This window comes from Gouania willdenowi, chromosome 8 (genome assembly GCF_900634775.1).
Source record: "Gouania willdenowi chromosome 8, fGouWil2.1, whole genome shotgun sequence".
Classification (NCBI taxonomy): Eukaryota; Metazoa; Chordata; class Actinopteri; order Blenniiformes; family Gobiesocidae; genus Gouania; species Gouania willdenowi.
In genome coordinates this window covers 24,738,658-24,763,436 of record NC_041051.1, presented here as the reverse complement: position 1 = coordinate 24,763,436, position 24,779 = coordinate 24,738,658, and the positions used below count along the sequence as shown (strand labels likewise).

Here is a 24,779-nt window from a genome sequence, read left to right as displayed (position 1 = left end):
ATTACATTATATTTAACTATTGATGCAAACAAATGCTTTGAAATCATCACATTTTTGCGTCTTGTCTCACTGGCTCTAATCATTACTCCTGCACATTTCTGCATTTATCAACTTCCAGAACAAAATGTGCTTTAATGATCTTATCACAGTGAGAGATTCAACTGTTTGTGGTGCTCATGCAACTCCAAACTATTGAAAACATGAGTGATGGTGGTTTTAGAAAGTTGTCCATTGATTCTGAACTCATGAGGGAGTCAGAATTTAATTTGCTTCCAAAACATTTCCTTTGCCCTGTTTGTTTATCAGGAATTCACATTTAGCAAATGCTGGGCTTGTCTTGGCATTACTTTTATTAATGTTTGTATGATTTCTCTCATCGTAAGCATGGTTTTGTTTTTCAACTGCAATTTTTTTTTTTTTTTTTCCATTTCCAAATTTATCGTGGGCCAATGGTCGTATATTGAACTTTGTATATCGTCCACTTCTTGGGGTTTGTCCATTGTGGTTGGCTCGAATGCGCACATGGAGATTCTCTCCAGTAGATGGCAGAGTGGAATCACCAAGATCATCCAAACTCTCCCTCATATTTCTTATGGAACTTTGTGTCAATGAGGAAGTGGGGGACAAAAAAAAAATTACATAATTACAAACAAATAAATAAATGAATAAATACATGTGGAAATGTAATTATATATATATATATATATATATATATATATATATATATATATATATATAAACAAATATGGAATATCATAAATATCTAAATAAACACATAATTGAGGAAATAAATACATGTAAAAACATTACAATGGGAATCTATTGATTATTTAAAAGGAACATTAATAAACAGATTGTAAATAAGCCAGAATTAGGCCAGATTTTAAAAGACAACCTATGTAAAAGGTTTTAAAACATACAGAAAAAATAAAACATGACAAAAGAGAACGGTTATGACAAATAACAAAATATTACTGATAAACAAAACAAAAAGTTCAAACAAAATAGTTTTAATTTTATTTATGTGTGCTTTTATTTGTTTATTTATTGATTTGTAATTATGTTTTTTTTTTGTCCCCCATAGATGTAAAAGTACACTTGATAAATAAATGAACCAGTGTGTCAGCAATGAGTCTGAATGAATAAATGCATCCACATCCTCTCTCTCTCTCTCTCTCTCTCTCTTTCTCTCTCTCTCTCTCTCTCTCTCTCTCTCTCTCTCTCTCTCTCTCTCTCTCTCTCTCTCTCTCTCTCTCTCTCTCTCTCTCTCTCTCTCTCTCTCTCTCTCTCAACAGTAGCTGTGAATGGTCGAAAGCACTACTTCTTTCAGAGTGAGTGAAGGCAGACAGATGCAGGCAGTGATGCTCTGAGGTGAGGAATCGTTATTTGTACTGTTTTTTGGTCTTCTCATAAAGCAGAGGTCTGTGCGTAAATTGCGCGCTTAGTGACCATGGCGCATTTTACGCACCACAAGAACAAAGTGTTTAGGAAGGCAAAACAGACTGAAAATGAAATAAACCAATAGGATTTATTGCTGCTGAACCGAAATGGCTGCACTTAGGAGGAAATTTGGCGAAGACTACCAGGTGGTCAACACGAACCGGGCCACCACTTGTTCGGCGGCTCCGGTGAAAAAGAAACGGCAGCGCTTCGTGGAGAAGAACGGCCGCTGCAACGTGCAGCACGGGAACCTGGGAGGGGAGACAAGCAGATACCTCTCTGACCTCTTTACCACTTTGGTGGACCTGAAGTGGCGCTGGAACCTTCTGATCTTCATCCTGACTTACACCATCGCCTGGCTGGTCATGGCATCCATGTGGTGGATCATCGCCTACATCAGGGGGGATTTAAACCACGGACACGACTCGTCCTACACACCCTGCGTGGCCAACGTTTACAACTTCCCCTCAGCTTTCCTCTTCTTCATAGAGACCGAAGCCACCATCGGTTACGGTTACCGATACATCACGGAGAAATGCCCAGAAGGCATCATCCTCTTCCTGTTCCAGTCTCTGCTGGGCTCCATCGTGGACGCTTTCCTCATCGGCTGCATGTTCATTAAAATGTCACAACCCAAGAAACGCGCAGAGACGCTCATGTTCAGCCAGGATGCGGTGATTTCTCAGAGAGACGGAAGACTGTGCCTTATGTTCCGGGTGGGAAACCTGCGGAACAGCCACATGGTGTCCGCACAGATCAGGTGTAAAGTCATCAAGGTAAGGATGGAGGCGGTGCAACGCATGTGCCGTTATAATGCATGAAGATGTGTTGGAGAAGCGCATACTTTAAACCAGCAGAGGTGGCAAAAGTACTAGTCTTTAGTACTGAAGTAAACGTATAGATACTGGAATTTAAAAAAAAATGACTCTGTTAAAAGTAAAAGTTCTGAAGTTGAAGTAAAAAAGTACATGCTACTAAGTGTACTTAGGTAAAAATAAAAAAAAAGTCAAACAAATCAATAATAAGACAGGGTTTTTAAACCAGAAAATTTGCCTAAAAAAAAAAACAAAACTCAGATTTTTTAAAGAAAAATTCACTTAGCATCTCATCATAGTGCGAATAAAAAATTAAACACATAGACAAAGAGGGGGCTGGCTCACATTGCACTACGGTAACCCACAAACACGGACAGCGAAAAAGTCCGAAAAAACTGTAGTGGAAAAAATAAATTAATATATATATATATATATATATATATATGTTTTTTTTAAAAAAAAACTTGAATTTGCAAAATAAAAATTGCTTTTATCTACAAATTCCGTAAATCCAATGAATCGATTTTTTTAAATTAAAGTAAGGAGTAAAAGTAAAAAGTTGACAAAAAATCAAATACTCAAGTAAAGTACAGTAAGAGCGTGAACTGCAGCATAGTTAAAGGTTTCTGTGTACAAAAGAAAGACAATCATCATTTATCATGCTATTTTTAAATGATTTAAAATGTTCCAAGGACAACCTAAAAAATCATGGGAGATATTGAATTTGTAGCAAATTAACACTTGTCTATTCAAGCCTTACCAAATGCAAATAATCCTTTAGTACAGTGGTTCTCAAAGTTTTTTGGCCCCTTTCTCTTATTTCCGAATCCAGGTAGGGCTGGGCGAGATGGACCAAAACTCATATCTCTAGGTTTTTTCTGAAAATGATGATATACAATATACATTTTGATTATTTTAATTCAAATTAAGTCTGACCAGAAATGCAATTCAAGAGCAAATTTGCTATTTATCAACAAATAGTTGCACAATTAATGACACTTTTGTCTTTTTCTCCTATAAAGGACAGCACGTGTGAGTGAGTTCTGTAGTGTGGCTTGTTTAGGGGAAGGTCTGAGTTAGGATGCATTCAGTGATCATCTCACTGTGCTTTTCATGCTGTTCTGACAAGTAGCAAAAGCAGCACCTCCTAAAACGACTATTTTGAATCAAAATAAGCTATTAAAAAATAAATATATTACATATAGATATAGGCGATATTGTAATTTTCTATATTGCCAAAATAAAAAATTCGATACAGTATGGTGAATTTTGATATATCGCTCAGCCCTAAATCCAAGTAACCCCTTTGTCAGAATACTATGAAAACACAACTATAAGAATCAGTGATAACACACATTTTAAAGAATCTCATTTTGTAATTAAGTGGAATGAAAGAGTATTTAGTGGCTTCGAAATAGATTTATTCTAGTCTTTATCATTTTGGGTAATTTCTAATTAAGATTTTTCATCATCATTATCGTGATGATCATTTTTGACGAGAAATAAACATCAGAAAACCAAATATTTTTAAGGCTTTTGTTTGTTAATTTTACACTTTCGCTCTCTTTCAAGTACCCCCTTAGTGTCGTACCCCCATTTGAGAAACCCTGCTTTAGTAGATGAAATACAACTATCTAATTTTTAGTGCTAAGCATGAAGTCATGGTGGCCACTTCTGTCTTATTCTGTAAGGATTTTGTTATTCCATGGTTTTCTCTGAGATCTCTCTTCCCTGCACAGTTCTCCAGCACGTGGGCACATTACCGTAGTTATCACCTGGGGCACACCAGGAACAGGACACAGGTTTATTACTGAGACCACGGTGTACCAGCAGAGTGTGTACGAACAGTGTTTCTAAAAGAGCTTTAATGACAAAGCAACTTCTGTTCATTTCTTCCCACATTACAAAGTATCCTCAGTGTGTAAACAAACATGCACGTTTATCAAGCATGAAAAGTTGGCACGTCTGGACGAAAAGTGAAAAAATATTTGGCTGCAGGTGACAAGTTATATTTTTGGGACAAAAAGGGCTGAAAGTTTAAGTCTCAAACAGTTAGTATTGTACTTAACGGTATAAATTAGTTATCAATAAATGAAAGATTATTTGTTCAGAAAAAATATATGAAAGTTGGAAATTTCCTCCCGGAAGTTTGTTTTGATTTCCAGTAAATACTGTCTTAATGACAATATCGGTAAAGTTTTATGCAGTGCATTGTGGGATGTGGAGTTCCGTAGACCACACGTGTCAAACTCAAGGCCCGGGGGCCAAATCCGCCCCTTTAGAGCATCAAGTTCGGCCCGCTGGAGAAAGTAAAAATGATAGAAAAAAGCATGAAACGTTTTGTGAATTACCATCTAATACAGTAAAATCCATATTATTTGCAGAGCTCAGTTTTCTAATTGTTATATCATATGACGGCAGTCATTTGTAATATCAAATTGTTAAAAGGACTCTCAACTTTTCCAAAACTGGGCAAACCTTCCTCTAATTACTCTACAAAATCTCTCCAATTTACCAAAATAAGAGACATTTAAGTGAAGTTCATGCAGGGACTGATAAACTCTCATACATTACCATTTACTAGTACAGGGCCCATAGGAAGTATGTATTCATATATTGGGAGCTTAAGTAGAGTTGTCAATTATGGCCAAATGAGTATGTGTTTAAAGGTTGGATTTACAAAGAAGTGTACATACTCTACTCTGTAGTGTTATAAAGGGGTTTATGTGCAGGTGCAAAGTAAAATAGTGTGTGTGATTTCTCTGGTTTAATTCTATGGGACATGCACATGATAAATGTGTTAGTTGTTTTTTTTTTTACTCATTTTTATATTTTTTTTGTTTGGTGTATTCTTCTGTAACGTGGTGTGATTCTGGAGTCATTTTGTTTATTTTTTTGGTGTAGTTTTGTGCATTTCTGTACAAACACACACACAGAGAACTTCCTTGTTTTTATAAAGAGATGCGAGGAAGTGCAAACCAGGGCACATTAAGGTTGTATTTGCTCTTTTCCCCACCAAAAAATCTGTGGCCCATTTAAGCTCAAACTGGTCAAAAGCTCCTGAGCTAAAATGAGTTTGACACCCCTGCCGTAGACATATGCAAAGAAGTGTTCTTGCTTCATCCTTACTGTGATTTATTGTGTTTGCTTAAAAAAAAAATAAAAACCCTGCAAAAGTGACTTCTCAAAACATTTCTGGTGTTTTTACTGAAAGTTGCGCCAAAACAATGGCAGACAATGGGAAATTGAATGTCTGGTGGAGTGAGATGACATCACTGGGAATACTGGGAACTAACTAGACCAAAAAAGGAGTCAAGCCAATCATTGTCCTCCTTGCCTGAATGAGAAACACAAGAAATCACCGTAAGAATGAAGTAAAAACACTTCTATGCATCTGTCTATAGGACTCCACATACCACAATGCAATGTACCAAACTCTTCCAACAATGTCAGTAAGTGAGCTTTTACAGTGGAGATAAAAAAAAACAAAAAACTTTCAAGTGGTAATTTCAACCTTCCATGAGTCCTACACTGTCTTTAGCTGATAAAGTTATCCACCTCCATTTATGAATTAATTCCCTATTTCCTGCTAAATCTTCATGCGAGGCACATCGTGGACTGGTTGTCAATCAAACACAGTCTCCAACAGAGGAAGACCCTTAAGACCTGTTCAATAACCCAGTTAACGGAGACTGTTTCACACCGTGCTCTGAAACCTAATGACCCACAATCCCACTGGAAGGCAGCGCCACTAACTTCAGTCAGGAGTTCATGCCTTTCTTCATTGTTCAAAGCCTCATTTGGAGACAGATCCCCCTACACACAAGATATCCTTGTTAAACCAAACCGGTTTAAGGTGGCATTACCATAATCCTCCAGCTGCAGGACAGAGAGGCTGAGTGACAGCCTGCGAGATTTTAAAGCATTTGTTTGGTGTGTGTGTGTGTGTGTGTGTGTGTGTGTGTGTGCGTGCGTGCGTGCGTGTGGAGCACAGCCAGCATCTCTGCTGGTGACACCTGAACACACACGTGTGTATTTCTGGACATGAAAGCTTTATAGCAGGGATGGGCAACTGTTTATCTCAGCGGGGCCACAAAATTGTGATTGTCTGATACGAGGGCCACATTACCAACATTCATGCCAGTATTAAGAATAATGACCAATCTGAGCATTAACACAGGAAAGAACAAAGGGTTTTTTTGTAAGGCTGCACCAATCGATCGGCCTGCCGATTTCCCTGATTTTGGGGGATCGACCAATCCTTGCATATGATACAGATCTTTTACGCTGATCCTTTCTACCTCCGCAAAAGTCTTAAAGTCAGTCATAAAGTCAGCCACTGTCCCCTTCGGCTGTGAGTTGACTGACAGGCCCCGCCCACCAGTTCATGTGTGCATATGTGTGTGCGCGCATGCCTCTGCTACACAGGACAACAACAGCACAGTTAGCTTAGCATGTTGGCAGTTTTACACAAAAAAGTATCGCAATTTGTAATTCCTGAAATAAGTCTTGGTGGAGCTGCAAACAAAACGCTACCTCATTCATTATTTAATAAACCACCACACTGCTCAGTATGCAGCATTTGAAGCTAGTTATCAAGCTAATGCTAATGCTACAGCTAGCAGTAAACAGAGCCAGGGATCCACTGAGGGCACTTATCAGTGAAAAGAGCAAAGCTACTACAAGGAAAATGATGGAGTTCATGGCTTTGGATTTGAATAAAAACCTTCCACTAATGTATAAGTGACTGTAATAAGTGTGAGAACAAATAACCTGTGTCATGTTCATTCTGTTATTACTTTATTATTTATTTATTTAGCTTTTATCCTGTCAGTTGTTGGAAGTTATTTTTAGAATAATATTTTTACTTTTAAATATCCTGCTGTATTTGGACATTTTTTATTTTTGCTCTACAAGGAAACTTAAAACTCACGACACTTTAATGGTAGTTTAGGATGTTTTACAAGTTTGTCCTTGATCGTTATTTTATCACTTACCCCAAACCCTGTGATTTTCTTTATTTGTAAAACCAAAATACTGCTGCGTACTTCATTTTAGTCAAAGTGCTCCAAGCAGGTCTGCAGTGGAACCCGTTGGACACGTTTGTTTAGTTTTTAAAATGTGAAGAATGAAAGACTCAAGGTAGTGATATAATTGAGTATTTTTGACAGCAACGTTCTAAACCTTGAATTTATGTTTGAGTTCACTACCTCATGTGCAGTTAAAACAACACGTTAGTATTGTTTCACGTGTTGTTGAATGTTTTACAATAAAATTAGATTGGAACTTTCAAGGTGTATGTTGTCAGTTATGAAAAAAAATTGGGATCGGCCAAAAAATGGAGTTTTTTGTCTTTGTTTGTTGTCTATTTTTTCTGACTTTTTAGTCATCTTGTGTATTTATCTGTCATTTTGGGCATTTCCGTCAGCATTTTGTGTATTTTATGTCATTATATGTGTTTTTGTTATTTCTTGTGTGTTATATTTGCATTTTGCTTTTGTCAATCTGTGCCTTTTTTACATTTTTTGGGTATTTTTTCTGTGAATTTGTGTAATTGTTGTTGTTCTGTGAGTTTAGGTGGTTGTTTTGAGTGACTGATGTCCTTTTGTGTGTATTATGAGTCGTTTTTTTGTGTTTTTGTTGTTGCTGACATTCTGTGCATTTTGCTGTTGTTTTGTGTGTTTTTGGAGTCATTTTGTGTATTATGTTGGGCTTCATAATACTTCCAAATTCTTGAATTACAATTTTTGGTGGATTTGTTTTGGGGGCCACATAGAATTTGACCGAGAGCCGCATTACGAGGCTCCTACCCAAAACAACTTTCAATGGAAACACGTTTAAACATGTCGACATTTAGAAATATATTTTTTTTTGCAAAAATCTGTAATGGAAACCCAGCTACTTTTGAATAAAGCTGTTCTAAATGCCCAACCGTTCAGGAATATGGAGGAAAAAGGACAGTAACACACAGCTTTGCCTCTTTTAATGATGACAATAGAGCTTGTTTCATCCACATTTGTGTTCAGTGTGAAAAATGAGGCGTGAAAAAGACAAATAGCATTAGCCGAGCTCTGTTTATGGGTGTGTTCGTCTCCCTTACACCCAGCACAGCATTGGTCAGCTTAATGATGCGTATGGCAGTGCAGGGGGGTGGGGGGCGCTCTGCATTGTAGGCAGAAAAGTACAATCACATGACTGCAAGGACTGAGATGTGGACATATATAATAAAATGCTGCTTTTTATATGTATTTAAAGGGAAAGAAGAATGTAGGGCATTTGTCTGAGTCATATCCATCCATCCAATATAATGTCCAACATTCCCACAATTTTTATACATTTAAAAATCTTACCTTTATTTCAATGAATATTTTCTACAGACCACTCAGTGCGATTCAGTTAAGTGTGCTGAGTAATTTCTCATTATTTTGGCTGCAGGGCTTTGTGGTCTAACCTTATTCTCTCGCTTCAAAGACTCTCACGAAGGCGGAATATCTGCAGCAGCCCTGCTGAAGTAACGACGGCTTAAAAAGTGAAATCAGGTGAAAGCCTGTTCACACAAAGCCTTGTTTGCATGGCTTTTATTACTACACTCACTGCATATATTACAGTTGTTCGTATTAAGAGTCCAGTTCTTCATGTTGTTCAATAGAAATCTGTCAGTGCAGTTCCTCTATGGAAACATTGGGGGAGCTGTTGAACTGTAGCCTGATGAGAGACATTTTACTTCCACTAGAACACAGAGGAATCCTTTTAGAAATTATTCTCATGGAATACACATTTACTGTAGGTGTACATTTAATTTTAAATAGCTGTATACATTCATGATGAACGACAACTAGATTAGATTACATTCGATTAGATACACTTTATTAATCCCTTGGGAAAGCTCCGTCAGGGAAATTACATTTCCATCAGCATTACAGAAAGAAAAGAAAAGCAGCAAACAGGGTTGAAATAATATAAAAATACAGAAACACAGAAAATAGAGAATATCTATCTACTATCTATAACTTTGCATTAAGATGTTTGGAACAGTTTTACATAATATTTTTGATTGGTTTTTTTGTTTTGTACATTTCATGTCAAATATTATCGATTCATTTATCGAGGAAGAATTAACTCTGGGCGCACTGACACACACGTAAAAACACAATCCTATACACTATTACGCACACATGAACAGACAAATATTTTCTCGAAATTGTAAATTCAAACTGCATTCATATTTTTGCGCTGTAGGAGAGAAAACTACCACAAAACAGTATTCTGATCTTAGATATGGAATTACATCACTAAATGAAAACTCAAAATGGAAATGTGACAAAGTTTGCATGTTCTCTCTGTCAGAGACAGACTTTTGGAAACTGCAGTTTCCTACAATTTCAAAAACATATTTGGTTAGGAATTAATGACTTGACGTCACATCAGTCCAACATGGCTCCTCCCTATTAATTAAGGTATAAAACGTTAAAAAAAAGTACTTCAAATATGGGTTTTTTTCCCCCTAAAATAACTGTATTGTATATAAATCCACAGCCCACGGTGAGGTGCTGAGTTTGAGCTTTCCTCCTTGTCTTTGGGTGGTCAGACCATCATGGCGGCATGGATAGCACTTCCTCCCTCAGAGAGAAGGACATGAGTTTGACTTTTTCATGAGCAGTTATTGCGTTGGTGTCTTCCCACAGTAGTTTGATGGGAGTCATAACCCTGAGGAAGCCTGCCAGCAGTACACAGTGTAGCTTTTTTTGCTCCTCATTCTATTTAGAAAGAACATCAGTGTAAACCTGTGACCCCGCTTGCACGTTAATGGTGGGTATTGAATAGATGAATGACTTAAAGGTCTCAGGTTTAGACGCTGCTTTTTCGTGTGAGGTTAAAGTTCCTTTACGTGCACTTCAGTTAGTCTTCTGCTGTCCAATGACAATGGATCTTATTTTGGTTAAAGTTGATCATTTTCAGTTGCATGTGTTCTATCTTCTCCAGCAGTTTTAACCCTATCTCTGAAAAAACGAAACAATTTACTCACTTTTTAAAAAAAAAAAAAAAATTACTTATAAAGGTTGAAATTGCTACTTGCAAGTTTGATTTTGACTCCATTGCAATCATTGGGTTTGTTGACAAATGGTCATGTGACTTTGGAAAAGTTTTGCACATTGCATTGTGGGATATGGAGACCCGTTGAAGAATGTAAAGATGGCGCTGAAGCAGAAAATATTCCTAAAGAAGTGTTTTACTTCATCCTTAAAGTGTTTTCTTGTGGTTCTGTTTGTTCTCCTTTCTTTCTGCTGTTCCCTGTGATATGACTAGGGGTGTGCCAATACCACTTTTTCACTTCCAATACGATACCAATATTGAAATGTTGCATATTGGCCAATATCGATATTGATCCGATACGATATCAATGCAAACTAAACAAACTTTTATTGCATATTTTGTTGTGTGAAATGTTAGAAAAAAAAACTGATCAAGCGTTATTACTCAAACAAAGCCCTAAATATGAGAAAAACTGACCCATCCATTTGAAGTGCTGGAGCGGAGTCTGGAATGGACTGCTTATATATTACCGATATAATCTGCTACTCTTGTATTTTTGCTGTAATCAGACCATTAACCAATGTCAATATTGAATTGGGACACCCCTTAGTGAAAACAGCAGAAGAGTCACTTTGTAGCGTTTTTGGGGTCAGACTGGCATCAGTAGCAAAAGTGAACTACTTTTTAATGGCATCAGAAATCAGAATCAGAAGTGTTTTTAATGGCCATGTACAGTTTTAAGGACAGTACAAGGAATTTGTCTTGGTAGTTGGTGCACAAAAACAAACAACAAAAAATAAATAAAAAAAACAAAGAACAACCCAGCAACAATAATAATAATAATAATGATAAATATAAAGGATGAGGGATAAATAAAGGATAGATAGAGAATAAAGGATAAATAGGATAAATATATATATATATATATATATACAGTGCAGCAGATAATGTCATCATGGAGGTGGTGATCGGGTGGGGGGGGGGGGGTTCAGTGGGTGACTTGGGGTGTGTTCATGTGGATGGTGGCAGAGGGAAAGAAGCTGTTTTTGTGTCTGGAGGTTCTGGTCCTGATGGACCGAAACCTCCTTCCAGAAAGGAGAGATTGAAACAGTTCATGACCGGGGTGGGAGGGGTCAGCCACAATCTTTCCTGCACGCCTCAAAATCCTGGAGGCGTACAGGTCCTGGAGGGAGGGCAGATTGCAGCCGATGGCAGATTATATACAGGATCCATAGTGACCATCAGCTTTAATCCTGATAAAGTCTGTTTCATCATTTGCGTTTTTTATTTCTATCATACAAAAATTGGCTCCTATAATCCAGAAGTTGCAGCTCTAGGAACAACAAACAGAGATAAGTTAGTTCAATGGTTATGATAAACTGTCTTGTTCTCCAATCTGAGATCGTGCCCCTGTAATGTTTATATTTAAATGTATTAGGGCTGGGCGGTATACCGGTTCATACTGAATACTGGTATATATTTTCGTTATGATATAAATTTTTAATATATGGCCGTACCGGTGTATTTGATTACACAACTTTTGGAACGCTACACTGCACCGCGTTTCAGACCTGACCCTTTTCAAAGTTACATTTCTAAATAGGAAGGTAAACAGTAGCGCTCTGGTGTTAGTTGCAGTGTAAATCATACGTGTAAATGGATCAGAGAGACACATTTGAAAGCTCTGAAGCTGAGCATGTGAGCATGTGCCTGCGTGCGCACGCCTCTGCTACAGGAGAACAACACTCACGGACGCGGAGGCACGGTTAGCTTAGCATGTCGGCAGTAATACACAAAAAAGAGAGCAAAGGATCGCAATTTGTAATTCCTATAATGCGGAAATAAGTCCTGGTGGAGATGCAAACAAAACGCTACCTTATTCACCATAAGAAAGCACCACACCACTGAGTATGCAGCTTTTTAAGCTAGAAATCAAGCTAATGCTAAAGCTAAGCTAGCGTGGCAAAGAGCCATTGGGCAGCTGTTGCAAACTTTACTAGTGTGGAATTATTCTACAATATTCACTCATCATGACAGTAAAATAGACCATACTAAGTCAATCTACTGCAGTAATTCCTCTCTCAACCAGTAGAAAATGCTGTGAACACCTGATAAAAATAATCTGATGTACATTTTTGGTCATACCACCCAGTCCTAAAATGCATCTCACCTTTGCTTTTCTCTGTGAAGCTGTGGTGGCAGCATTTAGAAGAAGGAAGGAGATAAAAAAAAAAAAGGTTTTACCTTAAGAACAAGTTATTATGGTTTTGCTTACGCATCCATGGAGGGCATTGTGGTGAAACATTTCTGCTGAAAATCACGCAATTTACAATCTTGAGTCTAAATATTCACAATCTAAAGTAATTGGGAGTCTAGACAACATATGCATTCCTTTTATTTTTCATCACATTATTTTGTTGCTTTTTATTCCAGAGGCACACCTGAGAAGTTTTTCCAAAGATCTATGTAATGGGCTAGATACTGGAGATGGAATTGATTTCCACTAATGAGAAGATATTCTCGTTGAGCATCTTGCTGGGAAGGGATTGGGAAAGGCCTTGGAGATCTACTCTCTCATTGATTTCCTATAACCACAATAAGCACTGCTTTTGTGTGTTTTTTGGTGCTTTTTATTTGAAAAAGACTTTCTGTGCAGCCAATGCATTGTTATCTGTATGTGCAATCTTAAAAACGACCACCAACCACATATAAAAAACTCAAATGTTATTCTTTACTATTTCTTTCTTCAGGCTTTTGACAGCCATAATGCATGCACCTTGTGAGAGTATTTTCCACATAAGTGAAAATATAAAAAAAGGTGCATTACAACAAAATGGTTTTACATTGTGACGCATCTTGGAGCGGCTTGGGTCACCTCTGGTGCCCTCAGTGGTCGCCTGCCTGCCGACTCTTGTGGGTTTGTGGCAGTGCAATGGTTTCTAATAGCAGCTTTTTCAGCTTTTTTCTGCTGTGGCATGTCTGTGACTCCAGGATAGCTTGCTTTACACTGTGACAGAGCTGAGTAATGTCTGTGTCACACCTGTAACTACACACTCTCCCCCTCTGTTCACATCTGTCTTCATAATGTCAAAGCTGTGTGGGATGTTTTCCCTATAATATACACATTAGCATTGGTGAACCATTATGCTCTTGTTCTTCTCTTTGTTACCCTCCCAAACTCCTTTTCCCTAGTACTCCCCCCCTCACTCCTCACTCGGGGTAACACTGCACTGACAATTTTCAGAACTAGATCCAGGACAGAACTCTAAAAAATAGCAAAATCATAACATAATATGACTGAGTGAAAAAAAAAAAAGAGTTTGGAGTGACATTGGAGTGACATTGGAGTGACATGCCTTTCGGTCAGGCATCATTTAGCGGTTGACATTCTTAATGTATACATATTTTTTTTTTCCTGTCGTGTAATGTGTGGGATCTTTGAATGACCTTAGATCTGGATGTTCACAATGACCGAAGAAATAAACTAACTAAAAAAAAACTAACATTGTTAAAAATGCAACTCATTATGTCTTTTGATGTTTTCAGCTCAGTTACAGTGAGTGTCTCAGCTACAATATTTTAAAATAATAATATAGTCTCTGCTTTACGGTTGCTTTGCTAAAAATATTGATCCCCAAAAAGTAATCGCTCTTTCTGTATTTGAAACATTGAAAACTGTAATTTTCTGCACAAAATAGCTCCTAAACCCATAGTTTTCCTTTTTTTAGAGGACCATCAAAAGTAATGTCTTTCCCCTACATTATTATCACCCATTAATAATCGATTTATTTTATTAGCACTACTGACAGTAACAAAGTATGTAGCCTGTGCTAATAAAGCTATCAAACAGAGCGCTTATTTTTTTTTTTTTATTATTTTAAACATTTCAAACAGACCAACAGTGTGATAAATACAATATTCCATTAATGATCAGTTTCAGACTTCTGCATTTTTCTGCTTATATACATTTGTTTGAATTTCCATTCTACATAAACTGTTAAAAATTTATCAAAATGTCTCCTTCAGACACTTTGAAACCAATCTACACAGCTTCGCTTGTCTCTGGTGCTCTGCTTTATTACTTTTCTCATTTAGTCTTATTTTACCGTAAAGGAAATTAGGACCTGCACTTTTTATCCAGAGGACTAAAAGCACTTAGTAGTCAGGCAGCTATTGCCAATAAACATTGATCAGACACAGTGTAAATATTTGCCAGACTTCCTTTCTTTGAAATAAGTTATGTTTTCTTGGTATGAACAATAGTTCAGTGGCAGCTATTAGAAAGGTCAGCTGTGTTTTTTTTTTTTGAATGAATGAATAGCTTTATTTGTCATTACACATGTTACAGAGCAACGAGAAATCATTTTAGATGAGAAATGACATGACAACACAAGGAGAGGGGAGGGGGAAAAGGCAGGTTTTGTACTGAATTCCCTATTTGAGAGTAAAGTAGAAAACTAGGAAAAAAAACTCTTAGTGTACATGCATTAAGCAAAACACAGTCAAAGGAAACACAGTCAAAGGAAACACAGTCAAAGAAAACACAGTCACGATAACATACAGCACGTGGGGTGCCACTGGGGGGTGTGGGCGTGCAGCCTCTGGACACTCCTCCACAGCTGGAGGGAGTGGGGGCGGTTGTAGTGCGGCTGTGTTCTTTTTGCACATTTACTGAAGTTTAGTACCTTTGGATAAAGTGGAAGAGAATAACTTAGATTTCTTTGAAAGTGCCAGTGTTGGACACCCCCACACTCACATTTTATTTCACAAAATCAATAATCGTCACTCCTACACAGAAATTGCACTAGACTTTTTTGGTGACTCATTTAGACTGGCAGGGTCGTGAAAATCCCATCATCATCCATTTTTACCCATCACTAATAATTTGTGGAAAATAAAAAGAAACAGCGGATGAAGTCAAGAAAAGATTGTAAAATATAAAAAGAAAAAAAAGATGAAAAAGTTCATAAGAAATGTATTATTTTCTTCATATTCATTTGTTCATGCATGTTGACTCAAACAGAGAAGATCTCTCCTCTCCTGCATGCAGCTGTCGTGCGCAAGCCTGACAGTTAAGGGCTGCCTGTCAAAAAACATGTAAAATAGTTCCAAAAAAATGACTTGCATGTTTAAAAATTCACACTGCATGTGCAAATTCTGTATTTTCGAAACTTCTGTTGTGCAGCCCTTCAAAGAATGAAACATTTTCAGCCCTACTACCCTCCATGGCAACAAAATTGGATATGTAATCTTTTTTTTTTACCTTTATTGAAAAAGGTACAAATTGTAACTGCACATTTTAAAGTTTTAAAGAACAATAACATATTTTAGAAGAGAAAGAAAACAAGTTCATTGAGTGCAAAGAAAAAAAAAATCAATTTTTCAAGCTCAGGTATCATGCGACTAGTGAATATTTCAAATAGCTGACTTTACGCTTTACTCCGCTGTTGCTGCGATAAACACAGCATTTGTTGGACTTATCAGAATAGATGCTTAGGTTTTCTTCAACAACTTCATTGGCCCAAACCAATAACAAAAGTGTTTGTATAGCCAAAGAAAGCCGGTATGGTAATCAGCTGTTTGATTTCCACAGTCACAAACGAACGCCTCTCTGCTGTGAAAACACGCCATTTTCGAAGACAAAGTTTACCGTTTTAAAACCTCTGATACAGTTATTTGAAGCATGGAGTGCTTTCTTTATAACTCCATCTACAATATTAGCAATTTATTATTTTTTTTAAATCACTGTTTTCTCAGAAAATGTATGTTTTTGTCCTTTTTCTCTGTTTCTGTCATGCCAACGTGTTCCTGTGTTTGCCATGGAGTGTCACATTTATATAGGTTGAAAAAGTGATTTGGAACACCACCTGAAGTCAGAGAACCTACTCGGTACAGTTTAGATCGGGCCCGAAAAATGCAGCCCGACCCGACCTGGGCCCGCAGGCATAAAGCCCGACCCGACCCGAGTCCGACCCATTAACTTAAATTGTAGGCACGAGCCCGAAGCAAACCCGACGTAAATTATTATTTTATTGAACGTATTGCTGCCGGTAGACTGGTAGCGCGGTACCTCGCACAGTGAGGGGGGGCGCGCACACACTCACCGCAGCCCAAACGGTATTATAATGACGTGACTCGATCACAGTTTTACAGGCTTTAATGGAGGTCGTAGTAACACGCCAAAAATAAACAATCAAACACACAAAGAACCAAGAACCGTCTTACACCAGCAGCGAGGAATGATGAAAAATGAAGCCCGAGCCAGGCCCGACAACTGAGAGGGGAAAATGAGGCCCGAGCCCAGCTCGAAGTCGGATCAAGAATCTAAACTCTACTACTCTGTAAAGTCTGGGGAAAACATTTTATGTTACAGTGGTCATGCGTGTTTCAATATTTCCAAAATCGGTTCAACTCAGAGATTTGAAATTTTCAACTGGTAATTGCCGAGTTTGGAATTGACTTGAACGCAGCATTACGTGTTTCTCAGTAGCAGATGGGAATCATTCGACACCTCACAATTCAATTTTAATACAGGGAGTGAGATTCAATTATGAATTCATGCATCCCGTTGCACTTTTTAGCAGCATTTCTTTTCTCATGGTGACCATTGATTAATTGCAGTTTTTAAAAACATAGAAATTGCATTCAGACAGGAAAGGATGGTGGATTATCTTTATATGTACAGTATGTACCGCGCTTTATTCTCCCCTTGAGATAAAATATTGTAATAATAATAGCACAGAACACTGGCACACGTTTCATTTCCTGTATTCTCAAAAAGAAGTACAAAAGAACTACAGGTGTGACGTGTTTTGGAACGCTGAACACATTTGTTTACCACATGGGCACAAAGAAACAGCTAATGATTGCAAACATCAGCATTCAGGAGGAAAAAATATATTTCTGAAACATTTTGTCATATTTACTGATGAAACAACAGAGGAGACTCAGAATCTTTGTGTTGTGGAGCTCTGCGTGTTAGTGTTTCTTATTCAGTCATCAATCTTCTTAATTTCAAGCAACAAAGACAGAAAGTGAAACGTAGAATTTTCCCATTCGAGCACGGCAATAACCCTTATGGTGGAAAGATGCCAACCCGTGTTCGTCAGTCCGTAATCACCCGAACAAAATGAACAATGCCTCGCTGACAAAAGAGTCCCTCTGCAACACAGAGCCAGAAAAGCGTCTCATTCATATTTAAATCAGATCAAAATAGAATGCAGTGTTTTCTGGATCAGAAACACGTGTTTACTCCCACTTTGTACACTAAATAGTGGAGCAGCTTAATGTGATTTTTGGCCAGAATTGTTTATTTGGTAAAACAAGTATCAACTACTAAAAAGGAGCTAGCCAACATAAAACTCAATATGACAGCCATATTTTCAAGATGGCCGCTAGCGGATCCAAACAAGGCTGGTAAACATTTAATAATTCTGAGCTTTATCCATCCTTTTTTGCTTTTTTTTGCCAAAAGTTAACTTCCTTTGTCCCAAATTGCGAAGAGAGTGAGTTTAATGTTATCTAGAGAAATGGCTGCCATGTTGGATTCCTGAAAAGCTGGAAACGTTGTCAAAATATATTTCAGGAATACTTGGGTAAAAAAAAAGGTATATAGTAAAATAAGCATTGTATGGCTGCCATCTTGGAAAATGGCCACCATATTGAATTTTGGTTGGCAAGCATTTTAAAAAAAAAAGTTTTCTTCAACATTTCTGCAAAGTTTCATGCTTGTTTCTGGATCCTCACTAAAGGGGATCTAATCACTTGTTCCTAATCTCATTGAGTCCATCCACTAGTTTTTTTTAGTTTTTTTTTTTTTTTGTTATACTGTTCACAGACAAATTAATAAAAAAAAAAAAATGCTGGCAAAAACATAGAAAAAAAACAAATAACATACAAACACTGAGAGAATACGCCAAACCCTCTCCCTCATGTTTCAAGTTCCATATGTAACAGGTTTAAATTTAAAAGTGATATCTGTGTTGAAGAGCAATACATTAAAACAAGTAATGCATCGCAAATTCAGCCACCAAAAATGTACTTTTGGGTCATTTTCTGCTGAAACCAACAACACACCACGACCGAAATGGGATGTTGGCCACCGTACACTTGTCTAGATATAGGGAAACTTGCCTGTGGTGTGCATGTATTTCAGTTTATCTGATCACTAAAGCCTCTTCTAAGCAGAGGTTGAGACGGAGCACGAAGTGAAAACAATGACAAGTTCACTCCCAAGGGTGATTCTGCATCACGTCTACACCGTAGCTACGTTCTGCATCGATGTTCTGCATTGACGTTCAAGAGGTCCTGGCTGCAGACATCCGCTGCAGCCTTCTCACTGTAGCAGGTGGGAGGGGCTGCTGCCTCGGCTCTACGGACAGTGACGGCCGGGGGAGTTGTTGCTTGAAGTCACTTAAAAAGTTAAAATTTTTCATAACTTGAGGTCGCGTCATTTATATTGATTTGAATGTAATCTAGTAACTTTTGTCACTCCAGTCACGTTCGGTGTGAACGCACCTTTGCATGTGCAGCAAGCGAAAATTAGCTGGGAACGAGCACGTACGACGGCCTTACATCAGAATGATTTACAATTAGGAAGAACTTTAGTCTAGATGATCCAAAATAACATCCTCCACAATACCTTTAACATTTATTTTTGCAATTGTAATGCCTTGGTTTAGTGAGGTTGGTCCACAGTCGGCGCCATAAATGCAATAGTACTAATAATTGTTATTTTACTTTATTCCTGTTTTCTCATTTTTGGTTTTTGACAACAATTCCATTTCAGTGCATTATTTGAAACCCCTATACTCTTATAACAAAACAGGTTTAACATAATGTTATTAATAGGATTTATCGGTCATTTCCATCCATGAGTGCATTGGATAACAGAGTTATGTCCTGGAGGACTTTTGCAGGAAACATTATTAGCAAACCTGTTTGCATCTCTAGGAAGGGGAAAATCAAGCATTATCTTCGTAGTTAAATGTTGGTTTATGGCTTTCTGCGGCTTGGTTCAGTTCCACAGCATTTCATTGAGATTGAATTAAACAGCCGGTCGGTTGCAGAATAAAATCTAAACACAATTTAACTGAACTCAAAACAGCTTAGATGCTGGTGTGCACAGTGTTGGATGATACTCCTTGAAGAACTTGAACTGTTAAAATCACTGTGTGCCCTTATATGAAATTGAAATAACTTGAAAAAGTATCAAACCACAATTGATTATTGAAGTGCCTAAGATCAAATATTAGATACAACAAAACAGCAATGGAGAAAATACAGGCAGGATCTTCGTGCCAGGATCTGACATCGTCTGGGCAATTAAATACTTCCGCACCAGTTAACGCTCTGTGGGCAAGACCTGTCCAGGCACGGCTGTCTCAGAAGTCCGCCTGAAAACTCCCTGGAAATCATTGTGAATTTCCAAGTCGGCAGCTGCAACAAAGGGAGACACTGATGGATAATTAAGATGGACTGGACAGGGAGCAGTTTGACTTTTTAAGTGCATTTCACCTTATTTACACATTTAGTCAACATTGTGCCATACTCGTTCTCTGCTTTTGCTCACACTTAGGCATTAGTAAGGGAGAGAGCTTCTTTTTTCAACAAAAAAATGTCACTCCTAAAGTTTCCAGCTGTGGTGCTAATAACATGATGGACAGTATTTAAAAACAATAGGTTTTTAATACCTGCAGATCGAATGTAAACCAATCTGCAGGGATTTTGCCATTATCACTACCCAATGGCAAACTGCCAATAAATCTTATAAATGCTCACCTTTGGTGGCTGGCTGGGGAACATTGATTTTAGTAATAGTTTTCAGAAATATAGGTTATTACTCAAAATTATATATTTCTATGTACAGCATACTGTGCTTTATGTATTTAGTTTAGTTTTTTTTTTACATATTGTACAATAATACAGCCAAAAACAATGACAAACTGAACATAACTGGAGAGTACACCCACTTATATAAAAAAGTATCATATAAAAACAGGGATGGTTTACCAAAAGCACAAATGAAATCAAATGAAATCATCCGATTCATGTACTCAGTCTAAAATGTCAATTTACTGTATTTTTGATATAGTTTTAGTTCACATGTTTTTGTGATAGTCTAGTTACTGTTACTTAAAAAATGCTGTCAAAACTATGATGATTTTTAAGTAACAAAATTAACACTGGTGTTCTGCAGCCTTTATGCAAACATAATGTTCTAAAAGCCACAAAAATAAAACCCTAACCCTAACAACTGACATGCCACATTTTGCATCTAACTCTTATTTTATTTGTTTTTTTCCTCTGTTCTTGTTGACCTCTCATCTCCTTCCAGTCGCGTCAGACCCCTGAGGGAGAGTTCCTGCCCCTGGACCAGTGTGAGCTGGATGTGGGTTTCGGCACGGGTGCTGACCAGCTCTTCCTGGTGTCTCCTTTAACCATCTGCCATGAAATAAACACCAAGAGCCCCTTCTTTGACCTTTCTCAGCGCTCCCTCATGAACGAACAGTTTGAGATTGTGGTCATCCTGGAGGGCATTGTGGAAACCACAGGTGAGAAACCTTTGTGTCCTTTTCAGTCTCTCAGCTGCTTTTCTTCCCTTTTCTAACTTCAAATTCAAACCTAAATTAGTTCAATATCATAGGCTCACAACTGTTCAAAACACACAGGAAAATCTCAATTATTTGCTTAGGAAGTTTTGCATATTAAAAGTAGATGAAATGGAAAATGAGTGGAAGAGTTTCATGCAGATCGAATTATGAGAGAGCTTTATTACTGCAGAATGTGTTTATGGCTAATCTTTGCTTAATAAAAGCCTGTGGTCACAGATTTGTGTGTAAATTTGATGAATGAAAGAAACTTGAGATAAGTCTGACTTTATTAAAAAGATATCTTCGAGCTGAGCTAATTCTCTGCCTGAGACATTGTTATTCCACAGAGTTTCACTTTTTTTTCTGCATAAGTAAAAGATTGTCTTCCCCAGGAACCAACACATATAAATCCTTCTTCATCCAGCCTTCATAACATGCCTCTCTTACCATTGTCAAGATGAATAGGTTTGGAGCAGGAGGACAGGATCAGCAAACAGGCAGCGCTCTGTGCCCTGTTGATAATACCATTAAATCAGGGAGCAGTCAGAAGTTTGGTTCCACCGTGTCGGAGCAAACAAAGGACAGAAGGGAAGCCTCCGTCAGTGCACACAGTATCTCTCCTTCCTGACAATAACACACAGGTATTAAGGTTATCCCTGTAAGAGCAGCTGCTCATGTGCTTGATGTCAGCCATCCTGTTTAAAGAGGATTTGACACGCTTTCTTATTATAAAAGATACCGACATCAGATCCTAGATCTGAGGTCAGGGGTTGTTGACCTTTAGCATCACAAGAGTCACTTAAGCCCCGCCCAAACAAACAAACAGAAGGCTGAGAGCATCAAAATCAAATCAAATTCATACTTTATTCATAGAGCAATTTTCATGTATGAAATATAATTCAAAGTGCTTTACATTTTTAAAACCTTACACAGAATAAAAAATACCACAGGAAAGTATCTAGTGCTCACGAGAAAATATCTAGTGCTGACAAGAAAGTATCTAGTGCTGACAAGAAAGTATCTAGTGCTGACAAGAAAGTATCTAGTGCTGACAAGAAAGTATCTGGTTCTCACAGGAAAGCATCTAGTGCTCACTGGAAAGTATCTAGTGCTCACGAGAAAGTATCTAGGGAAACCTTTAGGGGCTCCGTACCTGCGAGGCAGCATGGAAGCAGAGATGGATTTGTTTACTTTCCCGAAAACCCGAAATATACCTGAAAATACTATAAAGTGGATAACTGACGATAATGTGGGCCTACTTTATACCTTTGTTTCTTTGAAATCCTTTTTAATTTTCTTTCTGACAAAATATAACAGTGACGCTGAGCAAGCAAAGCAGTTATGTCCTTGTAAATAAGATGTTTTCTGGTGCGCACGAGAAACCTTTAGTATGATAAAAGCAGTTCTGAAAGATACAAAGGCCCAAGACCATTAAGACATTTAAAAACCAATGAGACAACTTTAAACGATCCTAAAACACACGGGGAGCCAATGCAGCAATTTCAAAACATACTCAGAAACCTGCTGTATGCCGAGGCTGGAGGTTGCTGATGTCTGTGTCACTAAAGGTCGTGAGCCAGTGGTTCAGATGAATAACTTTTCCTTACTTTTAAGGCAGGACTTTGGTCTCGACCCTCGAGCTAAAATGCAGCAGCGCTATGACCTCATTTCACCAAACTAATGCAGTTTAAAAATGCAAGGTATAATGATGCAGTTTTTAATCCAATGGAGATGAGATGAGAGAAATCTTTTTCATCTTGGTGTCATGCAGTATTCAGGTTAGTAAAATGTGACCACATTAAAGCAGCTGATTGTGCAGGAAGCAGCATGGAGCATGTCCTCTTCAGCATTAAACGCAAGAGGAAACAAGATAATGGGAACAAGTGGTGCCCTTTCACAGCTGGTAATTGCCTGCTTGGATTCGTGTTTGATGGCACTTATTAACTCAATGACCTCCCTCATGTCTTCCAGGTATGACATGCCAGGCTCGGACGTCGTATACAGAGGACGAGGTCTTGTGGGGCCATCGTTTCCTGCCTGTAATGTCTCTGGAGGAGGGCTTTTTTCGAGTGGACTACTCTCAATTTCACAGCACATTTGAAGTCCCAACACCACCGTACAGCGTGAAAGAACACGAGGAGAAGAATTCACTGCCTTCACCCATGTCCACTCCGACCCCCGCGCTAACTGACAGCCGTGGTGCCCGGCGCGACAGAGTCTTTTCTGTGGATTGTATCAACTCTACAGAAGAAAAGGGCCGTCAGAATGTGAGCGGGACTCGGCTGCCGAGCAAACTGCAGAGGATGAGTTCTTCAGGGAAGGAGGACCTGCAGAGGAAGGTACTTCTCATCGGCTCCCAGCACTCGGAGAAGGCATGCAGCACAGGAGACCTTCCTCTGAAGCTGCAGCGCCTCAGCTCCTCCCCCAGCCCCGAGGCCTCCAATCGGCTACAGCTCAAGTCCCTTAAGGTGGGCTTTGAACCAATGACCCAGTCTACTGGAGACCTGTACCAGCCCAACCTGGCCCCCTCACCACTGCCCATGCACAGCCCCGTTCTCTCTGGCGGAGGGAGGATGGAGGACAATCTGCCTCCAAAGTTACGGAAAATGAACGCTGACCGCTGAAAGCTGATCATCCCACAGCTGTGATGACAGAAAGAAAGACATGCATAGATATTTATTTTTAGAAGCTTTATTTGAGAAAACAAAGGTCTATTACATTGTTATTATTGCCGAAGCAGGCGTCGTCATCACATAAAAACATTAAGATTTTATTTAGGCTTTTCTGCAAGATTTGTGCACGTATTCACCATATTGTTTAATGAATGCACCACTTTACCTGACAGCCAATATTAGTTTGATCAAATTAAAAACTATACAAAAATATTATTATTAAATGCAGTTTCAACTTTCCAGTCTTTGAGTTGGTACTTTGTCACGCTGAATTCATTGTTACGTTTATTTTTGTTTCAATAGTTAACTGGATGTCAATTAGCTATTTAGCTACGAGTTAAATGGTCATCATGGTGATAAATAGGACATATATACCCATGGCGTAATGTCATTGATAAGAAGATTTTGGCAAAAACTTCAGAATTTCTATCTCTCATCTACTTGCTGCTGAATACTGTCCTCTACCCTACAAACACTGCTCCTCTTCATTAGACCAATGGGAACCCTTCGATGCTGCCACTGATATTGTTGCCATTTTTCACATTCTGTCTTCATCTGAGATTTTTTGTCACTGTATAAATCAATGGGAAAAGTCCAGATTTGAACCGATGTATCGCCGGCGACACAAATTGGCAAGAGAATTTTTAGGGCCCATGATTTCCTGTTTCAAATTTTCCCAAATTCTGTTTAAGGGTTTCCTACATCACATCTGTGTCATTTTGTACTTATAGTCTCATTTCCGTTTCATCATCTTTCCCTCTTAAAATGATTTTACTAGTTATTAAACTTAAACTATGTGATACAAACATTAAATATGGTTATTAGAGCCAGATAAAGCAAGGCATTCATTTTCAGTCACAGGCAGGGGTGGATTGGCCATCTGGCATACCCGGCATCGTCCCGGTGGGCCGTCAACCCAAAGCAGGCCGGTCCACTACATGTTTTTTTTTTTTTTGATGAGTGAGTGGAGACAGACTTTGTAACAGGTGGCAAAAAATATTCAAAAAGTGGCAAAAACATGGCAAGAAAAAAGTAGAAAATGGGACAAAAGCAGTCTGTGTGGCCAAAAAAAAAAGGGGGCAAATAAAGGGGAACCATGTGGTATGTAATAGCAAAGGGTAGCTTCAATGAGCAAAATGTGGCAAGCAATAGTGAATAAAGGCAAAATTGTTGAACCAAAAACAGGCAAAAAGAAGAGAAAAAAGGAAACAAGTGGTATTTATTGG

General features: G+C 38.3%; 1 protein-coding gene across 1 annotated transcript; it reads left to right on the top strand.

Moving 5' to 3' along the window:
- Nucleotides 1-1,341: 1,341 nt before the first annotated feature.
- LOC114468618 (G protein-activated inward rectifier potassium channel 1-like) lies at nucleotides 1,342-23,533 on the top strand. Its single transcript, XM_028455619.1, has 3 exons — nucleotides 1,342-2,216; nucleotides 20,626-20,842; nucleotides 22,853-23,533. Exons 1-3 carry the CDS (start codon nucleotides 1,548-1,550, stop codon nucleotides 23,503-23,505), a joined length of 1,539 nt encoding a protein of 512 aa, XP_028311420.1. The 5' UTR covers nucleotides 1,342-1,547; the 3' UTR covers nucleotides 23,506-23,533.
- The last annotated feature ends 1,246 nt before the right edge of the window (nucleotides 23,534-24,779 follow it).